The sequence below is a fragment of the Narcine bancroftii genome, chromosome 5, assembly GCF_036971445.1.
Source record: "Narcine bancroftii isolate sNarBan1 chromosome 5, sNarBan1.hap1, whole genome shotgun sequence".
NCBI classification, from domain to species: Eukaryota; Metazoa; Chordata; class Chondrichthyes; order Torpediniformes; family Narcinidae; genus Narcine; species Narcine bancroftii.
In genome coordinates, this window is record NC_091473.1 from 179,235,452 (window position 1) to 179,260,854 (window position 25,403).

General features: G+C 44.3%; 1 protein-coding gene and 1 long non-coding RNA gene across 7 annotated transcripts in view; one reads left to right on the plus strand and one right to left on the minus strand.

Annotated features, from left to right (window-relative positions):
* The window catches only part of LOC138764249 (uncharacterized), a 39,141-nt gene extending 37,261 nt beyond the window's left edge, over nt 1-1,880 (minus strand). For both annotated transcript variants that reach the window (XR_011358088.1, XR_011358087.1), the window contains exon 1: nt 1,773-1,880. This is a non-coding gene — a long non-coding RNA (uncharacterized lncRNA). The remainder of the gene's footprint in view (nt 1-1,772) is intronic.
* Nucleotides 1-25,403, plus strand: part of srgap3 (SLIT-ROBO Rho GTPase activating protein 3) — a 263,068-nt gene that overhangs the window by 108,593 nt on the left and 129,072 nt on the right. For all 5 annotated transcript variants that reach the window (XM_069939903.1, XM_069939901.1, XM_069939902.1 and 2 more), the window contains exon 3: nt 4,681-4,843. In XM_069939903.1, coding sequence (XP_069796004.1) covers nt 4,681-4,843 — 163 coding nt within the window. The remainder of the gene's footprint in view (nt 1-4,680; nt 4,844-25,403) is intronic.

The window sequence follows — 25,403 nt, forward strand, 5'->3', positions numbered from 1 at the left end:
GTCTCCTCACCAAAATTCAAAATGTTGCTCGATTGGGCTGCACCAGTATCCTGCAGGATTTTAACTGGCACTTGATTGGATCCTTCTTTAACTGAAATGAAACCTTCAGTCATGAATGGTTTAAAAATATCCCTAACTTTCTCTCTCTGAAAACAGGCAGTTGGTATCACCCCTTTCTCTTTCTTCCTTTTTAGTACAGGGCAATTTGCTATTATGTGCCCTGGCTTCTTACAATAGTGGCAAATAACACTCGAAAAAATTTTCCTTCACCCATTTCTCTTCCTCTCTTCCTTTAACCTCACTTCTAGATTTCCTTTCTACTCTACTTGGGTTATCAGCAGTATTCCTTTGAAAGGTTTTCCCTGGTGTCCACTTAGACTCGTGGGTTAAAGCATATTCCTCTGTGAATTTAGCCAATTCTTGCCAAGTTTTTATATTTTTCTCTGCCAAGTACACTTGAATATTATCATCAGGAATACAATATTTAATCTCATTCAGAATGATTTCCCTCAATAAATCAGTTATTTTCTACTTTCATTGTGGCACGCCGCTGATCAAAACACACAACCTTCCTATAAGCAAAATCCAGGTAAGATTGGGTTACTGCTTTTTTTAAACTCCTGAACTTTTGTCTATAAGCCTCTGGGACGAGTTCATAAGATCGGAGTATAGCCTGCTTTACAAATTCATAATCAGCTGCTTGTTTTACAGTGAAACACGAGTACACCTGTTGGGCTTTCCCTTTATGAACACTTTGTAGCAGGAGTGACCACTGGTCTGGTGGCCATTTTAAATTTACAGCTACTTTCTCAAAATGCTGGAAATACTGGTCTATTTCAGTTTCCTCAAATGGAGGAACTAACCTCACCTCTACTGACCAGAAACCTCTCCTCCTGACTAGTACCTGGGTTTTGGGCTTCTCCCTCTCCTTGGGTTAGGGTCTGTCTCAATTTAGCCAGTTCTAGCTCATGTTTCCATTCTTTCTCTCTCTCTCTCTCCTCCCTTGCGGCTGCCCTTTCCTTCATTTCTGCCTGCCTTACTGCTTCCTATTCGGCTTTCCTTTCTGCCTCTCTTTTTTCCTTAAACTCTAGTTTTCTCAAAGCCAACTTTACTTCCTCTGAAGTTTTCTCCTTTGGAAACTGTTCTAATGCAGCTTCTTCAAATGCCCCTTTTCCTACATTGTGCTTAACCATCTTTTGGGCAATTTCCTTTTTTTTCATCCCAGTTCTTACTGTAAGAAGTTTTAACTTGACAACTATAACCATCAGTTCTGACTTTTTAGCCATTTTTAAATTAACCACTGAAGGGTTCGCGATGAACTGATCAATATTCATAGTTGCTGGTTTTTCTGCTGGTGATTTATAAACTCACCATTTATTTTTAATTTCAAGCTGGAGGTTGAGTCAAACTCAGACGACTGATAACCAAGCCCAAGTCAATCACCCCTAAAGCTTCCAAATTGGTTTGATCCTGGACGAACCCCCCAAATTATGTTACAAGATCAAACCAGCAACCACAAAGAAGGCAAATCACACAGGGGCAAAGATGAACAATTACTTTATTAACAAAAATTCACCTTCAAACTTTAATTCAATCCCCCCCCCTACTTTTATAACAATGCCCACTGGTTACTATGCAAATCTCTATAACAGTGTAAAATTAATAAATTCCCCAGCCTAAATATAACATATGGAATTAAAGTCTAGCTATATTTCAAACCAGCCCACAGAAAAACTTAGACACAAAACAAACATAAAACACACAAGACTCACAAAACTTCGAGCTCAACCGAAGCAAAGATCATAAACAAAATTCAGTTTGTTTGGTAAACTGAAGCCACAAGATCTTTGAGAGGGAGAGAGCACAAAATTTGAAGTTGTCTTTTGTTGCTGCAGAGAGAGGAACCACTGACTTGATCTGGATCCTTCTGGCTACCTTGGGAATGTTCATCCTTTTTGAAATCCCAACATTCTAAACTGTCCTCCAGACCACGACTCGTGCTCTGGGCCTCCTTCCACTCCACAGCACCACCCAGTTGTGGTTTATCGTCCAAGTCCAGAAATTTTTAGATCATTTTCTGCACATGCCCAGTCCGTCTCCCATTCTCTCAGCAGTCCAACTACATCTTGGCTCTTAAACACAAACTGTCACTTTCCAACACAAAATCACACAACACATAGGCCAATACACAACACCAACTCTGTAACGATATGCAAGTCCTTCCATTCTTGGTATTAACCTAGTGAACATTCTCTGCACCACCTCCATGGCGAGGTTGTCCTTCATCAGGTAAGGAGACCAAAACTGCACTAGTACTCCAAGTGTGGTCTCACTAGGTCCAGCTGTAGTAGGACCTCCCTACTCCTGGACTCAAATCCTTTTGCAATGAATGCCAACATACCATTCTCCCTCCTCACCGCCTGCTGCACCCACACGCCCACTTTCAACGACTGATGCACAGCAACACCCAAGTCTCGCTGCATCTCCCCTTTTCCTAAACCGATACCATTTCAACAATAATCCTCTTTCCTGTTCTTACCTCCAAAGTGGATAACCTCGCATTTATCCACATTATATTGCATCTGCCATGTTTTGGCCCACTATCAAGTCACCCTGCACCCTCCTTGAGCTAAGCCTGCCACCTAACTTCATGTCATCTGCAAATTTCGAGATGCTGCTTTCTATTCCCACATCTAAGTCGTTGATATATATTGTAAATAACTGTGGCCCCAGCATAGAACCCTATGGTACCCCACTAGTCACTGGCTGCCATTCTAAAAAGAACCCATTTATTCCTACTCTTTGCTTCCTGACTGTCAACCAATTCTCTATCCACCTTGATACCATACCTCCTATACCATGCTCTGATCCTCCTGTATCTCTTCCCCAACGGGAGCAGCTGAAAGATGCTGTTTGCAGGGCGGAAGTGGTCCTGAATGATTTTACACTCCCTCTTCAGACAACAATCCTGGTAGATCACATCAATGGTGGGGAGGGAGATTCCAGTGATCCTCTCTGCCAATCTTGCGATCCTGTGGTTGACCTCTGATCCAATTCTCTGCAGCAACCATACCACACTGTGATGCAGCCAGCCACAGAGCTCCTGTAGAAGGTTGACATAATGGTGACCGGTAGCCTTGCACGCTTCAGTCTTCACAGGAAGTACAGTCTCTGTTGCTCCTTCAAGACAAGTGAGGAGATGTTAAGCGTCCACGATACGTCACTAGTTAAGTGAACTCCACTCTCTCTACTACAGAATTGTTGATTTATAGTGGAAGGTGGTCATTCCTGATCCTCCTGAAGTCCACCGTCATCTCCTTTGCTTTGTACATGCTGAGACTCAGGTTGTTATTCTTACATCATTTCATGAGATTTTCCTCCTCTTCTTTGTACTGTGACTCCTCGTTGTTGCCGATGAAGCCGACGACTGTTGTGTCATCTGCCAACTTGATGACACTGTTGGAGCTGGATCTGGTGATGCAGTCGTGGGTCAGTAGCATGAACTGGAATGGGCTGAGCACGCAGTCCTGAGGTGCACCAGTACTTAGCGTGAGGGTGCTCGATATTCTGCCATTGACCCGAACAGACTGTGGTCTTTTCATTAGGAAGTCCGGGATCCAGTTACAGAGAGGGGTGTTGAGTCCCAGCGAGGACAGCTTCTCCACCAGCTTCTGGAGAATGATCACTGAAGCCAATGAACAGCAGCCTGGCGTATGAGGCGTTGTTCTCCAGGTGGGCCAGGACAGAGTGAAGCGACAAGGTTAAAAGCGTCATCTGTGGAATGGTTTCTTCGAGAGGCAAATTGAAAAGGCTGATAGCTGTTAGAAAGAAACAATTCTTGAACCTAGAGGTGCTATACTTCAGGCTTCTGTACCCTCTGTCTAAAAGTAGCAGTGAGGGTGATGGGAGTCCTTTATGATGACAGTTGCCATCTTCAGTGTCTCACATAGATGTCTTCAGTGAACCACAGGACTGCTGTCTGTTTGGGCACTCAATAACTATGAAGATTGATAAGAAAATGGGTGGGTAAATAAAGAGGATATCAGCAGTGGAGCCAAAATGAGGGAAAATTGGAGAAGATAGAAGAGTATAGCACAGGACAGGCCCTTTGGCCCACAATGTTGTGCTGGCCCATGTAAACCTACTCTACAACAGTTTAATCTTTCCTAACTTCACAGCTCATAATCCTCTATTGTGTACTGATTAATTACAAAATGTTTGCTTTCTTTTAGAAAACCAGTTGGCCGGGGATCAGGTTACTTTAATGCATTTTTATTTCGGTCTCTGGGTCACCTGCATAAACCTGAGGAATATTTGCGATGTTGCCTGTGGGGATCAGTGTCATATCTCCTGCAGGTAGTCACAAAATTCTGCAGGTTCCGTGGTTGAAGTAAAAGCGCAAAATGCTGGAGAGGCTCAGCAGGTCAGACAGTGTCCTTTATGCTGCAAAGATAAAAATACAGAACCGACGTTTCGGGCTTGAACCCTTCATCAAAATTGCTACATAAAGGACACCATTTGACCTGCTGAGCTTCTCGAGCATTTGGTGTTTTCACCAGGTAGTGGGCCTGTATTGCTGAATTAGTTTATTCTGGGGGGAGTGGGGGGGAACCAGTGGAGCTTGGCTCAAAGAGGCTTGGTGAGTGAAATCCACAATGACAAACATTCTTTCACTCTCAGGAAAGACCAACATCTGCTGTCACCTGTAAACTGCTGGTACCTGATCCTCAATCAGACACGGCGAGAGAGCAAGGACCACGCCACCCTTAACGACATCTACACCAACAACATCATTGTCCGCCTAACGCAGATCAGTGAGGACGTAATACGCCTCTTTAAAAAGGTCAGTTTGAAAGGCGAAGGCACTGCACATGCTGGAAACTGTAGTTGAAAACAGAACGTGCTGGAAACACTCAGCAGGTTAGGCAGCATCTGTGGAGAGAGAAAATGCAATGGTGTTTCAGGTCAGTGAACTTTCACTAGTATCACTAGCACTTTCACTTTTCACTTCACTCCAAAGTGGTCAAAGGAAACAGCTGATATTGTATCATAATATACATGATTAGTGGGTTTCTCCAATAGTTCCTAGATACCGAAATCACCCCACCCCAAACTCAGAAGGTCCGAGTTTCGATCCCTAGGTGGCACAAATGTATATAGTTCTAGATTAAATTAAATTTAAATTAAATTCAATTTAAATAAGACAAAGCACAGAAACAGGCCCTTGTGGACCACAAGCCCGAGCCGTCCTCATACCCCAATTGATCTTCGACACGTATGTTTTGAAGGGTGGGAAGAAACCGGAGCAAACCCACGTTGTACACGGGGAGAGCATGCAAACTCCTTTCAGACAGTGCCAGATTCGGACCAGGGTCACCGGTGCTGCAATAGCGTTGTGCTAACCACATTCCTGCTGTTGATGGTGCTGACATCTGAAGGCATGGAATAACCCATCCTGATGTCATTTCTCTGCAAAAGGACGAGTAGTTAGAAATTCGATGACATGATGCAGTGTTCTTTTCTTAGAACATGGAGATGCAGCTGTATTACAAAGGGCCGGTGGCTGAGTATTAGGAGCCTTGGTCTGAAAATGCTTCATCATTTGAATATCTGGGAGTCTTCGCCATTCTCATTGTATATGCAAGTCTCTGTAAATGACTCCTATCTGCCTCTGGAATTGGTACCAGGCATCGCGAACCTCACCTCTTCATGCCCATGCCTTAAAGCAGTTCTAATTGCAAGAGTTGACTCTCATGCTAGAGAGAGAGAGGGGGAAAAAGTGAGTGAGAGAGAAAGAGATAGAGAGAGTGTGGGTATGGCAGCCAAGGCAGGAGAATACTCCTCTTGCAAGATGTGGGTTTTCAGGAAAGCCAGCAATATCGCTGATGACTTCGTCTGCGAGAAGTGCATCCAGCTACAGCTCCTGAAAAACTGAGTTAAGGAGTTGAAGCTGGAGCTGGAAGACAGAGGGGGGTGACTGACGGGAGTTACAGGGACACCATCACACCTCGGAGGCAGGAGGAGGGTAGATGGGTGACAGTCAGGAGAGGGAAAGGGAACAGGTAGGCAGTGCAGGACATCCCTGTGGGCATTCCCCTGAATAACAAGTATACCATTTTGGATACTGTGGGGGGGAGACCTACCAGGGTCAAGCCACGGCGATCAGGTCTCTGGCATAGAGTCTGGTCCTGTGACTAAGAAGGGAAGGGAGGAGAAGAGGTGAGCTGAGTGCTTGGAGATTCCACAGTTAGGAGGACAGATAGGAGGTTCTGTGGAGAAGATTGAATATCCCAGATAGTATGTTGCCTCACTGGTGCCAGAGTCCGAGATATCTTAGATCAAGTTCACGGCATTCTCAGGAGGGAGGGTGAGAAGCCAGATGTTGTGGTCCATGTAGGGACCAATGGCGTGTGTAGGAAGGGTGAAGAGGTCCTACAAGGAGAGTTCAGGGAGTTTGGTACTAGGTTGAAGGATAGGACCTGCAGGTTGTGATCTCAGGATTGCTGCCCGTCCCACATGGTGGAGAGGTTAGAAATAGGAGGTTAATGCAGCTTAACACATGGCTGAAGACATGGTGTAGGAGGGAGGGCTTCAGGTTTCTGGACCATTGGGCTCTCTTCCAGGGAAGGTGGGGTCTGTTCTGATGGGATGGTTTGCATCTGAACTGGAAAGGAACTAATATTCTTGTGGGAAGGTTTGCTAGTGCTGCTTTGGTGGGTTTAAATTACATTTGCAGGGGGAGGGGAGCCAGAGGGATAGAGGAGTGGAGGAGGGAAAACATGATGTTAAAATTGCATGCACCTTTACAAATCAACAGGCTGTACACAATTGAAATGTTCTCAGGTACATCTATTTCAATGCAAGGAGTATTGCAGGAAAGGCAGACGAGCTTAGAGTGTGGATTGGCACATGAAATTATGACATTGTGACCATTAGTGAAACTCAGTTGTAGAAGGGTCAGGACTGGTAACTCAATATTCTGGGTTTCCATTGCTTTAGATATGATAGAACTGGGGGGGAATGAAAGGGGGAGTGGCATTGCTTGTCAGGGAAAATATCACAGCTGTGCTCAGGCAGGTCAGACCAGAGGGCTCGTCTACTTATGGGTGGATCTGAGAATGGGGAAGGTATGACCACACTCTTGAGATTGTATCAAAGACCCTCCAATAGTCAATGAGAATTGGAGGAGCAAATCTGTAGAGAGATAGCAGACAGCGGCAGGAAACATAAGATTGTGATAATAGAAGATTTTAACTTTCCACATATTGACTGAGACTGTAAAAAGGGTGAGTGGCTTGGAGTTTGTCAGATGTGTTCAGGAAAGTTTTCTAAATCAATATATAGGTGTACCAACTAGAGAGAGTGCAATATAACCATATAACCATATAACAATTACAGCATGGAAACAGGCCAATTTGGCCCTTCTAGTCCGCACTGATCCAAGTACCCTCCTCTAATCCCACTTACCAGCACTCTGCGCATATCCCTCCATCCCCCTCTCATCCATATACTTATCGAACTCTTTCTTAAATGACAAAATTGACCCTGCCTCCACCACCTTTCCCGGAGTCCATTCCACACAGTAACCACTCTGAGAAAAGAAGTTCCCCCTCATGTTACTCCTAAACCTTTGCCTGTCAACTCTCATCCCATGACCTCTTATATCCATCTCTCCTACTCTCAATGGGAAAAGCCTTTCCACATCAACTTATCTTAAACACCTCTATCAAATCCCCTCTCAGCTTTCTACGTTCCAAGGAATAAAGACCTAATTTACTCAATCTCTCCTTGTATTCCAGATGCTGAAACCCAGGCAACATTATTGTAAATCTTCTCTGCACTCTCTCTATCTTGTTAATATCCTTCCTATAGATCGGTGACCACAACTGCAAACAGAATTTGGCCTCACCAATGCCTTGTACAGTTTCATCATTACTTCCCAACTCCTATATTCTATGCACTGATTTATATAGGCAAGCATTCTAAAGGCCTTCTTCACAACCCTATCCACATGCGTTCCTACCTTCAAGGAATAATGCACCATTATTCCTAGATATTTCTGCTCCACTGCATTCTTCAATGCCCTCCCATTTACCACATATGTCTTGCTTTGATTATTCTTTCCAAAATGAAGCACCTCACACTTATCAGCATTAAACTCCATCTGTCATCTTTCTGCCCACTCTAAGCAGTTTAAATTCCTCTGCAATCTTTGAAAACCCTCTTCATCATCTACAATTCCCCCTATTTTATTATCATCTGCATAATTACTAATCCAATTTACCACCCCATCCTCCAGATCATTAATATATATGACAAACAGCAACGGTCCCAATACCTAACCCTGAGGTATTGTTTCCATAAACAATTAGCTTGAAGCTAATGGCACCATTAGCAGAATGGAAGACCATTGCCTTCCCAAGATCGTGTTATATGGCGAGCTCTCCACTGGCCACCGTGACAGAGGTGCACCAAAGAAAAGGTACAAGGACTGCCTAAAGAAATCTCTTGGTGCCTGCCACATTGACCACCGCCAGTGGGCTGATATCGCCTCAAACCGTGCATCTTGGTGCCTCACAATTTGGCGGGCAGCAAGCTCCTTTGAAGAAGACCGCAGAGCCCACCTCACTGACAAAAGGCAAAGGAGGAAAAACCCAACACCCAACCCCAACCAACCATTTTTCCCCTGCAGCCGCTGCAACCGTGTCTGCCTGTCCCGCATCGGACTTGTCAGCCACAAACGAGCCTGCAGCTGACGTGGACTTTTACCCCCTCCATAAATCTTCGTCCGCGAAGCCAAGCCAAAGAAGAATGGCACCATGATCACTGGACCCGAAGTACTCCCCCACACATACCTCTCACCTGACCCATCTCATTCCCCAACAGTAAATCCAACACAGTTCCCGCTTGTCACCAGCCTCCATCCTAACAGTTATCTACTACTACTCTCTGGCACCTTCCTTCCAGCCACTGTTGAATCCATTTGACTATCTCCAAATTAATAACCAAGAACTTAGCCTTCCTAACTAACCTCCCATGCGGAACCTTATCGAAGGCCTTACTGAAGTCCATATAGACAACATCTACTGCTCTACCCTTCAACATTCCTAGTCACCTCTTCAAAAAATTCAACGATTGGTCAAACACGACCTTCCATGCACAAATCCATGTTGAGTGTCCCTGATCAGACCCTGTCCCTCCATATACTTATATATACTATCTCTAAGAATGCTTTCCATCAATTTACCTACCACAGACGTCAAACTTACAGGCCGATAATTGCTAGATTTGCTCCTCGAACCCTTTTTAAACAAAGGAACCACATGTGCAACACACCAATCCTCCAGCACTATACCCGTCTCTAGTGACATTTGAAAAATCACTGCCAGAGCCTCCGCTATTTCCTCACTAACTTCTCTCAAGGTTCTGGGGAAAATCCTGTCAGGACCTGGAGAGACTTATCCACCTTTATATGCTTCAAAAGCTCCAGTACTACTTCTTTCTTAAACGCTATACTTTCCATATTTATCCCCTTTGCTTCCTTTATCCTGCACAGTTCAATATCCTTCTCCTCAGTAAATACTGAGGTAAAGAAATTGTACAAGACCTTCCCCGTCTCTTTTGGCTCCACACACATTTGTCGTTTCTGATTCTCTATTGGACCAATTTTGTCTCTCTCTTTCCTTTTGCTATTTACATATTTGTAGAAAGCCTTTGGATTTATTTTCACTCTGCTTGCTATAGCCACCTCATACCTTCTTTTAGCTTTTCTAATTTCTTTCTTAAGATTCTTTTTACATTCAGTATAGTACCCAAACATATCCTTTTTTCCCTGTTTCTTATATTTATTGTAGTACTTCCTCTTTTTTCGAACCAAGTTTCCAATATCCCTTGAGAACCATGGCTCTCTCAAACTTTTGACCTTTCCTTTCAACCTAACAGGTTTATAAAGATGTTGTACTCTTAAAACCTCTCCTTTAAAAGACCCTCCATTTCTCTATTATATCCTTCCCAGAAAAAAATTCTCCCAATCCACCCCTTGTAAATCCTTTTGCATCTCCTCAAACCTAGCTTTTCCCCACTCAAAAGCCTCATCTCTGGGCCCAGACCTATCCATTTCCATAATTACCTTGAAGCTAATGGCACCATGATCACTGGACCCGAAGTACTCCCCCACACATACCTCTCACCTGACCCATCTCATTCCCCAACAGTAAATCCAACACAGCTCCCTCTCTAGTTGGTACCTCCACGTATTGATGTAAAAATCTATCCTGCGCCCATCTTACAAACTCCAACCCATCCAGCCCTTTCACGGAATGGGTTTCCCAATCAATATTCTGAAAATTAAAATCCCCCACAATCACTACCCTGTACTTATTACAAATATCTGCTATCTCCCTACTAATTTGTTCCTCTAATTCGTGATCCCTATTTGGTGGTCTATAATACACCCCTATAATTGTAACTTACCCTTTCCCATTCCTCAGTTCCACCAAATAACTTCCCTGGATGAGCCTTCTATTCTATCGCAGCTAAGCACCGCTGTAATATTTTCTCTAACAAGTAGTCCAACCCCACCCCCTCTTGCCCCCTCCCCCGGTTCTATCACACCTAAAGCAATACTGGATCTCCTCATCTCCTGTTAGGGAACGAGACAGAATAGGTGACAGAGGTATGTATAAAAGAACATTTTGGGTCCACTGATCACAATGCCATTAGTTTTGTTAATTATGGAGAAGGATAGGTCTGGGCCTCAGGTTCCGACTCGAAATCTAAGAAAGGCTAATTTTGAGGAAATGAGAAAGGATCTAGAACATGTTTTCAGACGAGGGTGTGTGAGGTAAGTGGAGAACCTTCAAAGGTCAAATTCTGAGAGTACAGAGTCTGTATATTCTTGTCAGGATCAAAGTCAAGGCTAGAAGACATAGGGAACCTTGGTTTTTGAGGGGTATTGGGGATCTGGTTCGGAAGAAGAGAGAGGTGTTTAACAAGTACAGATAACATGGAGCAAATGAGGTACTTGAGGAGTGTAAAAAATGCAAGATAAACCTCAAGAAAGAAATCAGGAAGGCAAAAAGAGGTTGCTTTGGCAAACAATGTGAAGGAAAATCCAAAGGGTTTTTACAGGTGTATTCGAGCAAAAGGATAGTAAAGGTCAGAATTGGTCCCCTTGAAGATCAGAGTGGTCGGCTTTGTATGGAGCCAAAAGAGATGGGGGAGATCTTAAATTTTTTTTCTCATCAGTATTCACTCAGGTAAAGGACATAGAGTCGTGAGAAGTAAGGAAAACAGGCAGTGAGGTCATGGAACCTATACAGATTAAAGAGGAGGAAATGCAAATAAAGGTGGATAAATCCCCAGGGCCTGACAAGATATTCCCTTGGTCCTTGAGGGGGGCTAGTGCTGAAATTGCAGGGGCCCTGGCAGAAATATTTAAAATGTCCTTAGCCATGGGTGTAGTGCCAGAGGATTGGAGGGTAGCTCACATTCTTCCGTTGTTTAAAAAGGCTTCAAAAGTAATCCACAAAATTATAGGCTGCTGACCTTATGTCAGTAGTAGTTAACTTATTGGAAGGTGTTCTACAAGATCGATATACAATTATTTCGATAACCAGGAACTGATTAGGGATAATCAACATGGCTTTGTGTATGGTAGGTCATGTTTAACCAAACTTATAGAGTTTTTTGAGGCGGTTACCAGGAAAAATAGATGAAGGAAAGTCTGTGGATGTCATATACATGGTTTAGTAAGGCTTTTGATATGATCCCACATGGGAGGTTAGTCAGGAAGGTTCAGACACAAGGTTTTCATGGTGAAGTAGTGAACTGGATTTGACAATGGCTGGATGGGAGAAGCCAAAGAGTGATAGTGGATGATTGCTTTGCAGACTGGAGGCCTATGGCTAGTGGTTTGCCTCAGGGATCAATGTTGGGACCAGAGTTGGATGTCATCAATATCAATGATCTGGATGATAATGTGGTAAATTTGATCAGCAAGTTTGCAGATGACACTAAATTTGGAGGTGTTGTGGACAGTGAAGGTTTTCAAAGCTTGCAGAGAGATCTGGACTAGATGGAAAAATTGGCTGAAAAATAGCAGATGGAATTTAATGCAGACAAGTGTGAGGTGTTGCATTTTGGAAGGACAAACCAAGAAAGGACAAACACGGTAAATGGTAGGGCACTGAAAGTGTGGTAGAACAGAGGGATCTGGGAATACAGATACATAATTCCCTCCAGTGGCATCACAGGTGGATAGGGTTGTAAAGAAAGATTTTGGCATAGTGGCCTTCATAATTCATTGTACAGGAGTTGGGATGTTATGGTAAAGTTGTATAAGACAATGTTGAGGCCAAATTTGGAGTATTGTGTACAGTTTTGGCCACCTAACTATAGGAAAGATATCAATAAGATAGAAAGAGGGTAGAGAAGATTTATTAGGATGTTACCCAGACTTCAGGAACCGAGTTACTGGGAAAGATTAAACAGGTTAGAACTTTATTCCCTGGAGCGTAGAAGAATGAGGGGAGATTTGATAGAGGTATTTAAAATTATGAGGGAGATAGACAGAGTAAATGTAAATAGACTTTTTCCCCTGTGGGTAGGTGAGATACAAACCAGAGTACATGGGTTAAGAGTGAAAGGGGAAAAATTTGAGTGGGAACATGAGGGGGAAGAGAGGGGTAGAGGTGTGGAATGAGCTTCCAGCTGAAGTGGTGAATGCGGACTCAACTTTTAACATTTAAAAATAATTCGGACAGGTAAATGGATGGGAGAGGTCTGGAGGGCTATGGGCTGGGTGCAGGTCAGTGGGCTTAGGCAAATAAATGGTTCGGCACAGACTAGAGGGGCTGAAATGGCCTGTTTCTGTGCTGTAATTGTTCTGTGGTTTGATGGATCAAGGCTAGGAGCTACTTGTAACAAAATACTTGCAAATCTCTGCAGCTAATTGTACTCTCAAAATGCAAGACTTGATTGTCAAGTCAGTAACATGGCATCTTTCACTTCTTCAAAATAGTGCCACCACAAGTCCTTTCACAAATGCTGGGTTTGCTTGAACACTTTCTTGTAACTCTCTCTCTCACTCCTGAACTGCAGTGTTAGCCCAAAGAGTTGAGGCTTCAGCTTTCAGGTGGAATAGCCGGGAGAATGCAGCTCCGGAGCCGGCTGCGGGTGTGTGCGAAGCGGCATTCAGGTGGCAACGCTGAAGGCGCTGTTCTGGCACCTGAAAGGTCCGCAGCGGGGAGAGGCGCCATGGAGCAAATGCCGGCTCTTATCGACTGTGGCCGTAGTCCCGCCCGCTTTCAGGTGCCTAGGGGGAGTGCTTGGAAGCGGAGAATACACCTACCCTCGGAGGGTTGAGTAAGTACACCTCGGGTCAGGGTTCTCCACTTTCAGGCGGCTTTACATTGGGGTATTCTGGCCATTTGAAAGTGGCTAATGTGGCACAAGACCACAGGTGCCTGGAATCTGGAGCCTAAAATTCTTGTCTGGAGAAAATTAGCGGGTTGATCAGCATCAGTGGGAGAATAAGAACATCACCATTTCAGGTCTGAAACCTTCAAGATGAAGGGTCCCAGCCTGAAAAGTTGACTGCTCATTTCTCTCCCACAGATGCTGCTCTCTGTCCTCTTGGAGGTATTCCAAGGAGCTATTCCCCACTGCTCTTATCTTATAATGGGACAAAGAATAGAGGATAGGCCTCTGTACTTTGAACTGTTTTTGTAATCATTTCCAGGCTGTCAACGTTCAGGAGGAAGGGATGCTTAGAGGAGGAGGTGTGTGGGAGGTGGGGGGGGGGGGAGGGGGTGGTGTTAAGTGCAATAAGATGGTAGCAAGGAATGGAAACAGGTCATGGGTCCAGGGCACAGGTAGGCAGCCAGCCAACAAAATGACAGAGAGGATGAGCATTCCCTTCTCCTGGAAGGCTGGGAACTTCACCCACCAACATTCCAATCACTGCACTGCTTCTAAGTACTGTGCACACAACTGTCAGGTAAGGTCACATGTTGACAGCACTTAACAAAACTAGCAGGTGTATCCTATATGGAGTCACCTATAATAATATAACAGGAGTAGACCATATGGCCAGCACAGTTTGCACAGCAGTTAACGCAAAGCTGTTACGCCGCCAGTGACCCAGGTTCGGATCCAGTGCTGTCTGTAAGGACTTCTCCCCATGTCTGCGTGGGTTTCCTTCTGGTGCTTCGGTTTCCTCCCACCCTTCAAAACATACAGAGCTTGTAGGTTAATTGGGGTATTTGCACGGCACGGGCTCATGGGCCGGAAGGGCCTGTTACCATGCTGTATGTCTAAATTTTTAAAAAATACAACCCCTCAAACCTGCTCTGGCATTCAATTATATCTTGGTTTTCAGTCAACCATCCAGGATATCTAACGATGATGGAGATCTTTTTTTTAAATTTTAATTTAAGTTTGAGGTAAACATGCTGGAAATCTAAAACAATTGACAAGGGGTTTCAGCTGAAGACATCGACTCTCTTTTGCCTTCCATGGATGCTTCCTGACCCACTGAGTCCCTCCAGCACTTAGTCAGTTGATCCAACCATGATATCTGTGGCCTGAGCACAAGAGATTTGAATTGTTTGCTGTCACGTGTCCAGATATGCAGTGAAGAGCTTAGATTTGTGTGCAATGCAGGCAGCTCGGAACCAGTCACAACACTCCAGCACCTGTTGAACGTACTGCATAAAATTCACAGAAAAGCATAACAGAGAAAGAGGGAGAGGGGAAAACAGAGGAAGAGGGTGAGGGAGGAGGGAGATGCAGGGAGGAGAGAGAGAAAGAGAGAGTTGTGTAATTGGCTCATGAACCTAAAGGGCCTGTTACCGTGCTGTATGTTGAAATTTAAATTAAAAAAATAGACATCCCATTTACAATGGACAATTGACTTTTTAATATTAGGTTCTCTAAAGGAATTATAAAGATAGCAGATTGTTATGAAGGAGGAAATTTAATATCACTTTACCATTTAAAAAATAAATACAGAATATAAAATAATACAATATTTTGTAATTATTAAATAGAAACTTTGATTTGCAATAGATCCATTTAGAAATTTATCTATACTATGCAAAAGGAAACTCTAAAGTAGGGAATTCATAGACCGAGATGGGAAACAGATTTAAATATAAGTATTTGGTTGGAATTATGTCATGATTGTATGACAAATACAATTAATGTTAGATATAGTTTGGTTCAGTATAATTTTTTTACATTAACTATATCTTACTACACAAAAATTAAATAGATTGAAATCAGATCTATCAGATCAATGTTTTTGGTGCAATCAAAAGATGTTCAAAATTGAAGCCATTTTGAACAAAATTAGGAAAATTTCCAGACAAGTTATGGGAGTTGAATTTCCACAAGATCCAATGCTCTTTTTATTGGGTAATATTGAAATTGAGTTTTTTTCAAAAGGAATTTGTGAAAATTGCATTAGCAGTTGCACGAAAAGGTATAACAGTAACAGGGAAATCATATTCCCATTTAGGAATGGAAAGCTGGCATGGAGAAATGTGTAGTTGTACACCTCTTGAGAAGATTAATATAATTTAAGGAATAAACATGATACTTCTTTGAAAATTTGGTGCCCATACTTACATACCACAGGTATTCATTTATAAAAGGTTTTCCTTAACCTCATGAAACCTTGCTAACTCCTTGGGATAAGTAAATATTGGTGGTAATGTTTTGGTAACCAGGTTTGTTTGTTTCTTTCTTTTCTTTGATTATATTTTATTTTTATTTCTTTTTTTTCTTTTTCCTTTTTTTTCCATTTTTCTTTGGGGATTATTATTGGGATGGGGGAATTTCAGAGGGTATAACATCTAAGATATACAATTGATTTGGAATATATGAATATTGTCTTTTGTATCTAGATATTAATACATCTATGGAAATATAAATAAAATATTCAAAAATTAAGAAAAATTGATGGGAATCCAGCAGGATAACTCATTTATCATTCTGAATAGTATTGGGGAAGATAACTTGACAGAGGACGACCATAGGGACCAGGTCTCTAGCACTGAGCAGAGAGGGTGAAGAGGCACGCAACAGTGATAGGAGATTCCATTGTGAGCAGGACAGGAGATCTGGTGAGCCCGATAAAGACATCCGGATGGTGTGTTGCCTCCCTGGTGCCAGAGTACAGGATGTCATAAATTGGACCTAGATCATTCTGAGGGGAGAGGGTAAACAGCCAGAAAGAAGTCTCGGGGACATGTTGGTACCAATGACAGAGGTAAGATAAGTCAGGAGGTCCTGAAGAGGGAATACAGGGAATTAGGAAGGAAGCTGAGAACCAGGTCCTCCAGGGTGGTCATCTCAGGATTACTGCCTGTGCCACATGTTAGTGAGGGCAAAAATATTGAGATCAGGCAGATAAATGCATGGCTGAGAAACTAGTGCCGAGGGCAGGGCTTCAGATTCTTGGATCTTCGGGGTCTCTTTTGAGGAAAGTATGACCTATACGATAAGGATGGGTTACACCTGAACCCAAAGGAGACCAATATCCTGTCGGGCAGGTTTAATATAGCTGTTTAGGAGGGTTTAAACTAATTTGTCAGGGTTGTGGGAACCAGAGTGTTAGGGCTGAAGAAGGGGGAACAGCAGTAAAGTGATGACAGGCAGGGAGGTAGAGCGAGTGGTGTGACTCTGCAGGTAAGCACCAATCATTAGAAAGAGGGGACATAGGATCAGAAGAGACAGAGTCCTTATTGGTTAAGTGAAGGAATGGTGAAGGTAAATGGCAGTTATATAAAGACCCCCAACAGGACTGGGATGTTAATTACAAAATATAACTGGAAATAGGTAAGACACATCAGAAGGAAAGTGTTATGATAAATTATGGGGGATTTTAACATGAAAGTAGATTGGGAAAGTCAGGTCGGTACGGGATCTCAGGAGAGGGAGTTTGTGCAATGGCTGTGGGATGGCTTTTTGGAGCAGCTTGTTGATGAGCCCACCAGGGGATCAGCTGTACTGGATTGGGTGCTGTGTATTGAACCTGAGGTGATGAGAGAGCTTAAGGTAAAGGAACCCTTAGGAGGCAGTGACCACAACACGATTGAGTTCACTGTGAAATTTGAAAAGGAGAAGGTGTGGCGCTATTTCAGTGAAGAAAAGGAAATTAGAGTTGATGAGAGAGGAACTGACCAAAGTCGAGTGGAGAAACACATGAATGGGGAAAACTGCAGATCAGCAATAGCTGGAGTTTATGCACAAATGAGAAAAATGCAGGACAGGCACATTCCAAAAAGAAAGAAAATTGGGAATGGAGAAATGAGACAAATGTGGCTGATGAGCCAAAGCAAAAGAGAGGGAATACAAGGAAGCAAAAATTAGTGGGAAGGTAGAGGACTTTTAAAAACTTGGAGACAAGGTGATTGGGAAGGAAAAGATGAAATGTGAAAGGAGGTTTGCAAGTAGTTTCAAAGAGGATACAGAAAGTTTTTTTATAGAGTAAAAGACTGTACAAAGGAATCAGCCTGAAGTTCCATTTTCATCGACTGTCACAGGACAATCTGTGTATATGAAGAGAGAAGATTAAAGGATGACCTAATCGAGATGTTTCAAGTTGTAATAGAATTGTCAAAATGTGAGCTCATTGTCAATATATTGAATAGGAAAAACATAATTCCAAAAGTGTGGAGTTCACACCACAATTAGGGTAACAGCTAGTGCAACAGTGTTCAGTTCGAATCCCGCACTCTCTGTAAGGAGTTTGTACGTTCTCCCCGTCTCTGTGTGGGTTTCCTCGGGGCACTCTGGTTTTCTCCCACATTCCAAATATGCATGGGGATTGGTGTTTTTGGGGAGCACAGGCTCGTGGGCCAGAAGGGGCTATAACTGTGCTGTATGTCTGTTAAAAACTGGAGGTATAGATGAGGCAAACACATGCATTTTCTTGGAAACTCCATGAGCCAATGAGAGAGCAAGAATTCCGCTGTCATGCTGATAGTTTGATGGGAAAAGCATGTCAAACAGAGAATAGACTCTTGTGTAAACTGGTGGTCACTTGCTCCAACAAGACAAAGGAAGTTGCAGGCTGGAAAGAGGTCATTCAGGCCATCATCTCCATGCTTGCACCAATGGAGCTTGGAGTCACAGAGATATACAGCCTTTGGCCCACCCAACACATGCAGACCATCAACCCAGATTCTACCACACACCTTGGGGGAATTTACAGTGTCTAATTATCCACCCAACCCACACACCCTGAAAGCAAGATCACCCAGTGGAAACCCGCGTGGGCATGGAAAAAGCATGCAAACTCCACACAGACTGCATTCGAGGACCCAGGATTGAACCCAGATCCCTAGTGTAGCGAGGCGGTGGCTCTACTCTGGGAGAGTTGTATCTTGTAATGCAAGGTGTGGTCATTACAGATTACAGTCTCAGTTCTGCACCTCTCTGATTTCACCTCTCCTTGACAGCTGTGTGGATACTTTCCTGGGTGTCCTGAAATCTTCTCCCTTAATATCTCTCTCTCTCTCTCTCTCTCTCTCTCTCTCTCTCAATTGTTCCATTATTACTCCTCTAAGAGGTCCAGTAATGATGTGTGAAATCATTTTCTGAATGTAAAATGACAGAGCCTGGGAGAGGCTGCAGTGCTGTGAGTAAGACTCATCTCTGACACTGCCCATGGTGTGTAGGAAGTGTCTCTCTACCGTACAATGAACAATGTACTTTGCTTTGTGTGGACCTTGCTGAAGATTGACCTGCTTATTGAGCTACTGCTAGACCTGGCCTCTGAGCAGGAGAAAGAAAAAACTGTCTATTGATCTTACTTTATGTTTTAAAGTATAAAATACAGCATGAGAATCGATCTGTTCTTCAGACTGTAATGGCAACCTCCCAAGTTGCAAACCCTATCCCTCCCTTGAGCCAACTTGCATTGAACGTCATTTGGATGCCAGGGTGCTACAAAATTCTATTTTTATCTCAGTTTCCTTTCCAAACTATCAGAGAGAAGGCCATGACAAATGAGAGTGCACAGACCTGGAGAGTTCCAGTCCTCTCCCAGGCTGTCCTGTTCTGAGTTCAGATCATTGTTACTGCATCACTGGAACTTACAGACATGTGATCAGGCAGCACGGTTACTGTAGCAGTTAGGGATCTATTACAACACCAGCAACTAGGGTTCGAATCTGGCCCTGTCTGTAAGGAGTTTATATGTTCTCCCCATGTCTTGCATGGGTTTTCCCTGGATGTTCCAATTTCCTCCCACCCTCCAAAATGCATGGGGTTGGCGGTTAATTTGTTTGTAATTGTGTTTCAAGATTCAAGAATCCTTTATTGTCAGGTAATTTTATTTCCAAAAGTATAACTTATTCACAATAAATTATTTACAAACAAGGAAACTGTTCAAGACATTTTACACTCATAATGTCATTCATACCTATACATTCTAATCAATGTACATTGTTACCTTGTTCTCTCAATACTCCTTTACCACTACTGTGGCACCATGTCATTTCTCCCCCCTCTGTTTGGTTTAGGGGCTTCCCCTTGGTCTCAGCCCCTCAGTGCCTAGAGAGGGGAGGACTCTAGACTGTGGTCCTTCCCCACAGTGCCCTCGCGTTGGCTGCACCAAGCCTCGGCACGTACTCCTAGAGTCTGCAATATACCAGTCGGCAGCATTTTTGCACCGACATCTCCATGCGCTGAAAGACCAGCAGGTTTTGGGCTGACCAAAGTACGTGTTTCACCAAGTTGATGGTCTTCCAGCAGTTCTGGATGTTGAATTCCGAGTGTGTCCCCAGAAACAGTCCGTAGATCAGAGAGTCCTCTGTCACGCTCCCGCTGGGGATGAATCATGACATGGACCCTTGCATCCATCTCCACACACTTTGCAAATCTGCATTCAGAAAGAGATGGGCGACTGTCTCCACTCTGCTGCAACGTCCTGAGGACAACGTGCTTGGAGGGTGATGTTCCGGTTCTCACTGGAAGGGCTCCGCTCACTGCCAGTCAGGCCAAGTCCTGGTGCTTGTATTTGAGCCCTGGCGATGAGACGTTCTGCCAGATGACCTGGATGGTCGGCTCAGGGAACCATCCCACCGGATCCATCAACTCTTCATCTCATAATTTCTGCAGGAGATTCCATGCTGACCACTGCCTGATGGCCTTGCGGTAGAAGGAGTTGTTCCGGAAAATATGTTTCCATGAAGGATAGGTAGTGTGGCAAAAGTCCAGCTGACTGGGACATTGCATGGCGACAGGACCCGGCCCATCCTTCGCAACACCTGGGACAGGTAGAACCTCAGTACGTAGCGGCGCCCGATGCAGCCACACACGAAGGTGGTCACCAGGATGAGGGCCACGTGGGGTACACCCTTGCCCAAATTGTCTAGCAACTTGTACACGGTCCTCATTCGGACCAGATGCATTTTGGACCCCTTTATTGTCATGTAATAGTATAGAACATGTAATATTACATGAAATTGCCTTCTGCTGCCATAAGGCAGACGATGAGTCGCAATCAGTGTCGCCCGGTTCCCCTTACAGTATGAGAGAAAGAGAAGCAAAAGAGACTCCCTTCAGAGTCACTGAGTGTCCGTAGATTCAGAATCAGAATTCGAACAAGTCATGAAATTTGTTGTTTTGTGGAAGCATCACAGGGCAAACATTCACATAAACCACCTTACAAAAAAAATTAAAATTGTGCACAAAAGATCAAAGTAAGGCAGTGTCTTTAATTCATTGATTATTCAGGAATCTGATTTCAGCGGGGAAGAAGCTGTCCTTGTGCCGCAGAGTGCTCATCTTCAGGCTCTTATATGTTTTCTCCGATGGTAGCAGGGTGAAGAGGGCAGGGCCTGGGTGGTGAGGATCTTTCAGGATAGAGGCTGCTTTCTTAAGACACCGCCTCTTGTAGCTGTCCTTGTTGGAGTGAAGTCTGGTTTCTGTGATGGCGCAGGCCAGACTAACAACCCTGTGCCTTGGCAGTGATGCAGCCGGCCAGAATTCTCTCCATGGTAGAAGTATTCAAGAGACTTAATCTCTAGCGCTTTCACAGCCTCTTCAGCCATATAGATTTCTGTCTTTAATGGCTGGAATTGGTTTCGACTATGCTGTAATTTTTTAAAAATTTAATTTAAAAGTTTTAAAGGTATTTGTGGGTATAACCGATCCAATGGTCCAATTTTGATTCCTGGTCAGTACTGAGCTCTGATCAGTATGTGTTGTGTATGTGTTGATAACAATGAAAATGTAAGTACAATGAAGAGATGCAGTTATACAGATACATAAAGTGCACTAACAAGCAATAAGTATAATTTAAATTAACACAATACACTATAAGAGGGAAAACATAGTAAATATAAAAGGATAAATAAATATTCACAGTTGCAGCTGTGCCAGATAATTCACTGTTTCAATGGTATCGGGGGATGCAGATCAGGGATCCCAAATTCGACTCCCAGTCTGTGCGGAGCTTTGATCTAACTCAACGTAGGTCAGGCCTTCATAGACCCTCATCTGCACTGATCCCCACCAGGTTTTTATGTCCCTGGGTTCAATCCTTGGTCTTGTCTTCACCAGCTGATCATTAGCTCTGAGTGCAGGCCCTGGCCTCGCTCTGCCAGCCTCTCTCAACCTTTTTTTTTTGGCTATGGCCCCCTTAGGTCTCTGCTCAAAGTTTACGGGCCCTCTTGCCTGTGAAGGAATCAAGTTTAGTTGGTTTCTCTCTCCTACTGACTACATAAAAATCATAAAATGTATTTTATGATTTCAGTCCTTTGCCCCTCTTAAATGTGCCTGGCCCCATGGGGGAGGAGGGACTGTACGGCCCCCATTGAAAATGGCTGCTTTAGACGAGGAGAGTGAAACATGAAAGTCTGCAGGTGCTGTGATTGCAGGAAAAAGACAGAAATGCTGGAGGAACTCAACAGGTCCCCCAGCGTCCATAGGAGGCAAATATATATAACTGACCTTTCGGGGCTGAGCCCTTCATCAGGGTATGAGAAAATGCAGGCAGCTTGTGCATAAAGGAAAGAGTAGGGGAAGGGTACATGTCAACATGAAGGAGAAGAGTCCAGGAGAGAGGGGAGGTGAGAATTGATAGGGGGAGGTTGGCTCTGTGCATGCAGAGGTGAGGTAAAGGAGACAGAGAAAAGGGAAGAGAGAGACAGGCAGAATGAGAGGAACGGAGTCTGGGGTGGGGTGGGGGGGGTGGGAGGGTGGCTAATAAGAAAACAGAGAAGTCAACGTTATCCCATCCGGTTGGTGGGTGCCCAGGTGGAAGAAGAGCTGGTATTCCCCCAATTGAAACTACAATTAGACCACGGGCCCAGCTCCTTGCTTCCTCGGGGATCATCCCTCCGCAGCAACTGTAAATATTTAACAATCTTTTGATTTTTATTATCATTTTTTCTTTCTGTCATGTGGTATTTTAAGGTGTATTTATTGTTTGTGGTAGTCCTTTGCGAACCTGTGAAACTGCAGCAAGCAGACATCTGCACAATGTAGTTACGTTGATGACAATAAACTCGTCTAATCCTCCTACCTGTCCAAAGCCGGCTGCAAAACATCAGTCCCCAAACCCTGCATTTGGTTCACTGTTATCATGCTTCAGCTGCTTGGATTTCCCTTGTTGATGCAATAGGCCCTCTCATACATTCAAAAAGCCCAGGTATGATTCTCCACCCTTATGTCGGGAGACTTACCTCCATGAATACGCCCTGGCTGGCTCCAAGGCCATGAATGTAATGCTACTGCATGCAGCTGGCTAGGGGCGGGCTGATGGCGTCATGGTGATGTCGTCAGCCTGTGACCCTTCTCACTCACCCCTCTCCCTCAATGACCACCTTTGGGCGGGGGCTGTCAGGGCGCCAGGAGCCAGGCCATCAGGGGGTGGCTGGGGCAGGCTGTGACAGCCTGGCTAGCTGCTCCAGCCTCCGGCTCCTCACTGGGCCACTTTGGCCTTTGGGGCTGCTCGTCGGCACCAGCAGCTCAATAAGCGGCAGACTAGTGGCCGTCTGCCCTACCCATAACCCCCCACGCAGCTGGAACTGTTCTTGAAAACGTAGAGTGGTTCCAGCAGAGTGGGGGTTTATGGGAAACAAAGTCGGCCATTGCTCAGCGCCTATGTATGGCGTCATGGCACCAGTAGCCACATGTCCTGCAAACCCAATCAATGCCCCACCCTGAACGTGGACATCGGAGCAGGCTTTTCTGGACCTGCTTGAAAAGGTAAGAAATACCTTTTCTTTCAGCTTTTAAACCAGCCTCCACGCAGAGGCCAACTATGAAAAGGCCTAATGATTCAAACTGATCTTTGAATCATCAGACCTAATATCCCTATGGATGGACATTCACTTTCTCCTCATACCATAGGTTCAGCTATAATTCCCACTGGAAGCGCACTGTCCTCAATGGTCTGGCAGAGTTTCCCATCACTTGGTGTATGGCCTTGTTAAAAAGGAGCACTGATAAACAGTATCTGTGAGGACAGGGCGGTAAGAATTGGTGACAGATCAAACCTCTTTACCAAATCATCATTACTTCCCCCTCACATTCACTGCTCGACCCACTCAATTCCTCCAGCAGATTGTATTTTGCTTCCAGATTAAGTGGCTACGGAGATTATGGTGAAGTCAGAGATGGCGGGAATGGAGGAGGTGGCGGAATGCACAGACGCTCGGTGTTTCTGAAGGGACTCGCTTTTACTTCTCTTTCTCTTCTTGGTCGGGATGCTGGGCTGGTGGCACCTTTGTGTGACCCTTTCACACCTGCGGCGACCCACTAAATTGGCCATGCAGTGTCCCGGGATAGGAATGGGGGTTTGGCTTTTCACACTTGACCACTCCTAACTGGGGCACTGAACCCTTTCACCCTTGCAAGGAGCCATCCCCGGGGTTAGGAGTGTTCGACCTTCTACCGGTGATGTCGTAATGCATCGAGCGACGGTGGACCTGCCCTAAATCCTGATCAATGCATTATGATCTCATATTTGAACAAAATTAATCGTGCCTAATTATAACATAATGAAGCTTTATATACAGCCCAGTATGAGCCCTTCAGCCCCTGATGTTGTTGTGCCGACCTATATAAACCTTTATAAGGGACCGTGGGAAAGTGCTAGCAATAAATAGCAATAGCAGACAATTTTTAAACAGCGTGGGAAAGTTTGTAGTGCTATTGTGCCCAATTTATAAGGACCATGGGGAAAAAGCAATGGTGGACCTTCCCTAGCAGAATTCCATGCGACAGAGAAAGGGCTGCATGCACAGAGCACTTATTGGGCGGGGTGGGGAGGCGGGGTGTTACTCTGCTGCATGGCATTCTGGGAAGTCAGGTCCATCATCGCTTTTTCCCACTGTCTTCATAAATTGTGGGCTATAGCGCTACCAACTTTCCCACGCTGTTTAAAAATTGTCCACTATTAGTATTTTTTGCTATTTATTTCCTCTCTCTCTCTCCCGCTGTGACTTTCCCATGGAAAAGTTTATACCTTCATTTTAATCTTTTCTTCCTTAATGTTCCTAGAATGTAATTGCCCTTTCTACACTTGCCTGATTGCAATGCCAGTGTCTGCAGATGCCAAGAATTGTACTAGGGGTTGAGGCCGTCAATCCCTCACACCATCATCTCACTCTGACATTGAGAAGATTTTCCTTTCACACTAGACCCTTTTTAGGCCGATTGGCCATTAATTCCCTGGACCACTTGCAAGTGTGAAAGAGGCTTAGGTGGGACCTTGGGGAGTATTGTAGAACAAAGAGGGTTTGGGGCACAAGTACACATTTCCAGGAAAGTAGTGAAACAGGTGTACAGTTTGGTAAAGAAGGCATTTGGAACCTTCCTTTCATTGGTCAGGGCATTGAGTCAAGGAGCAGGGAGTTCATAATGAAACTGTACAGGGCATTGGTGAGTCTGCATTTGGAGTATTGTGCTCAGTTCTGGTCATCCTGGAAAAGATGAAGAAAATATTCATGAGAATGTTGCTGGGTCTGGTAGGCTTGAATCATAAGGAGAGGCTGCGACTTTTTTGCCTGGAGTGTAGGGGACTAACAGGTGACCGAATAGAGGTTTATAAAATCACAAGGTAAATAGTAATAGACCTTTTCCCAGAGTAGGTGAATCTACAAATAGAGGGCTTATATTTAAAATGAGAGGGGAAAGATTTAAAAGGGACCTGAGGGAAACCTTCCTCACACAGATGATGGTGAGTGCATAGGCGTATGATCCAGGTAGGGGGAGGGGGGGGGGGCAACTGGCCTCACAAATTTAGCCAAAACATTGGGGAAAATTCGGCAAAGCAAGAAGAAAGAAAATCCGACAGAGAAAACAAATAGGTAAACATTTTAACAAATTATGGCATCCCCGCTCCACCATGGCCCAGCCCTGGACATCTTCACACCTGGGGC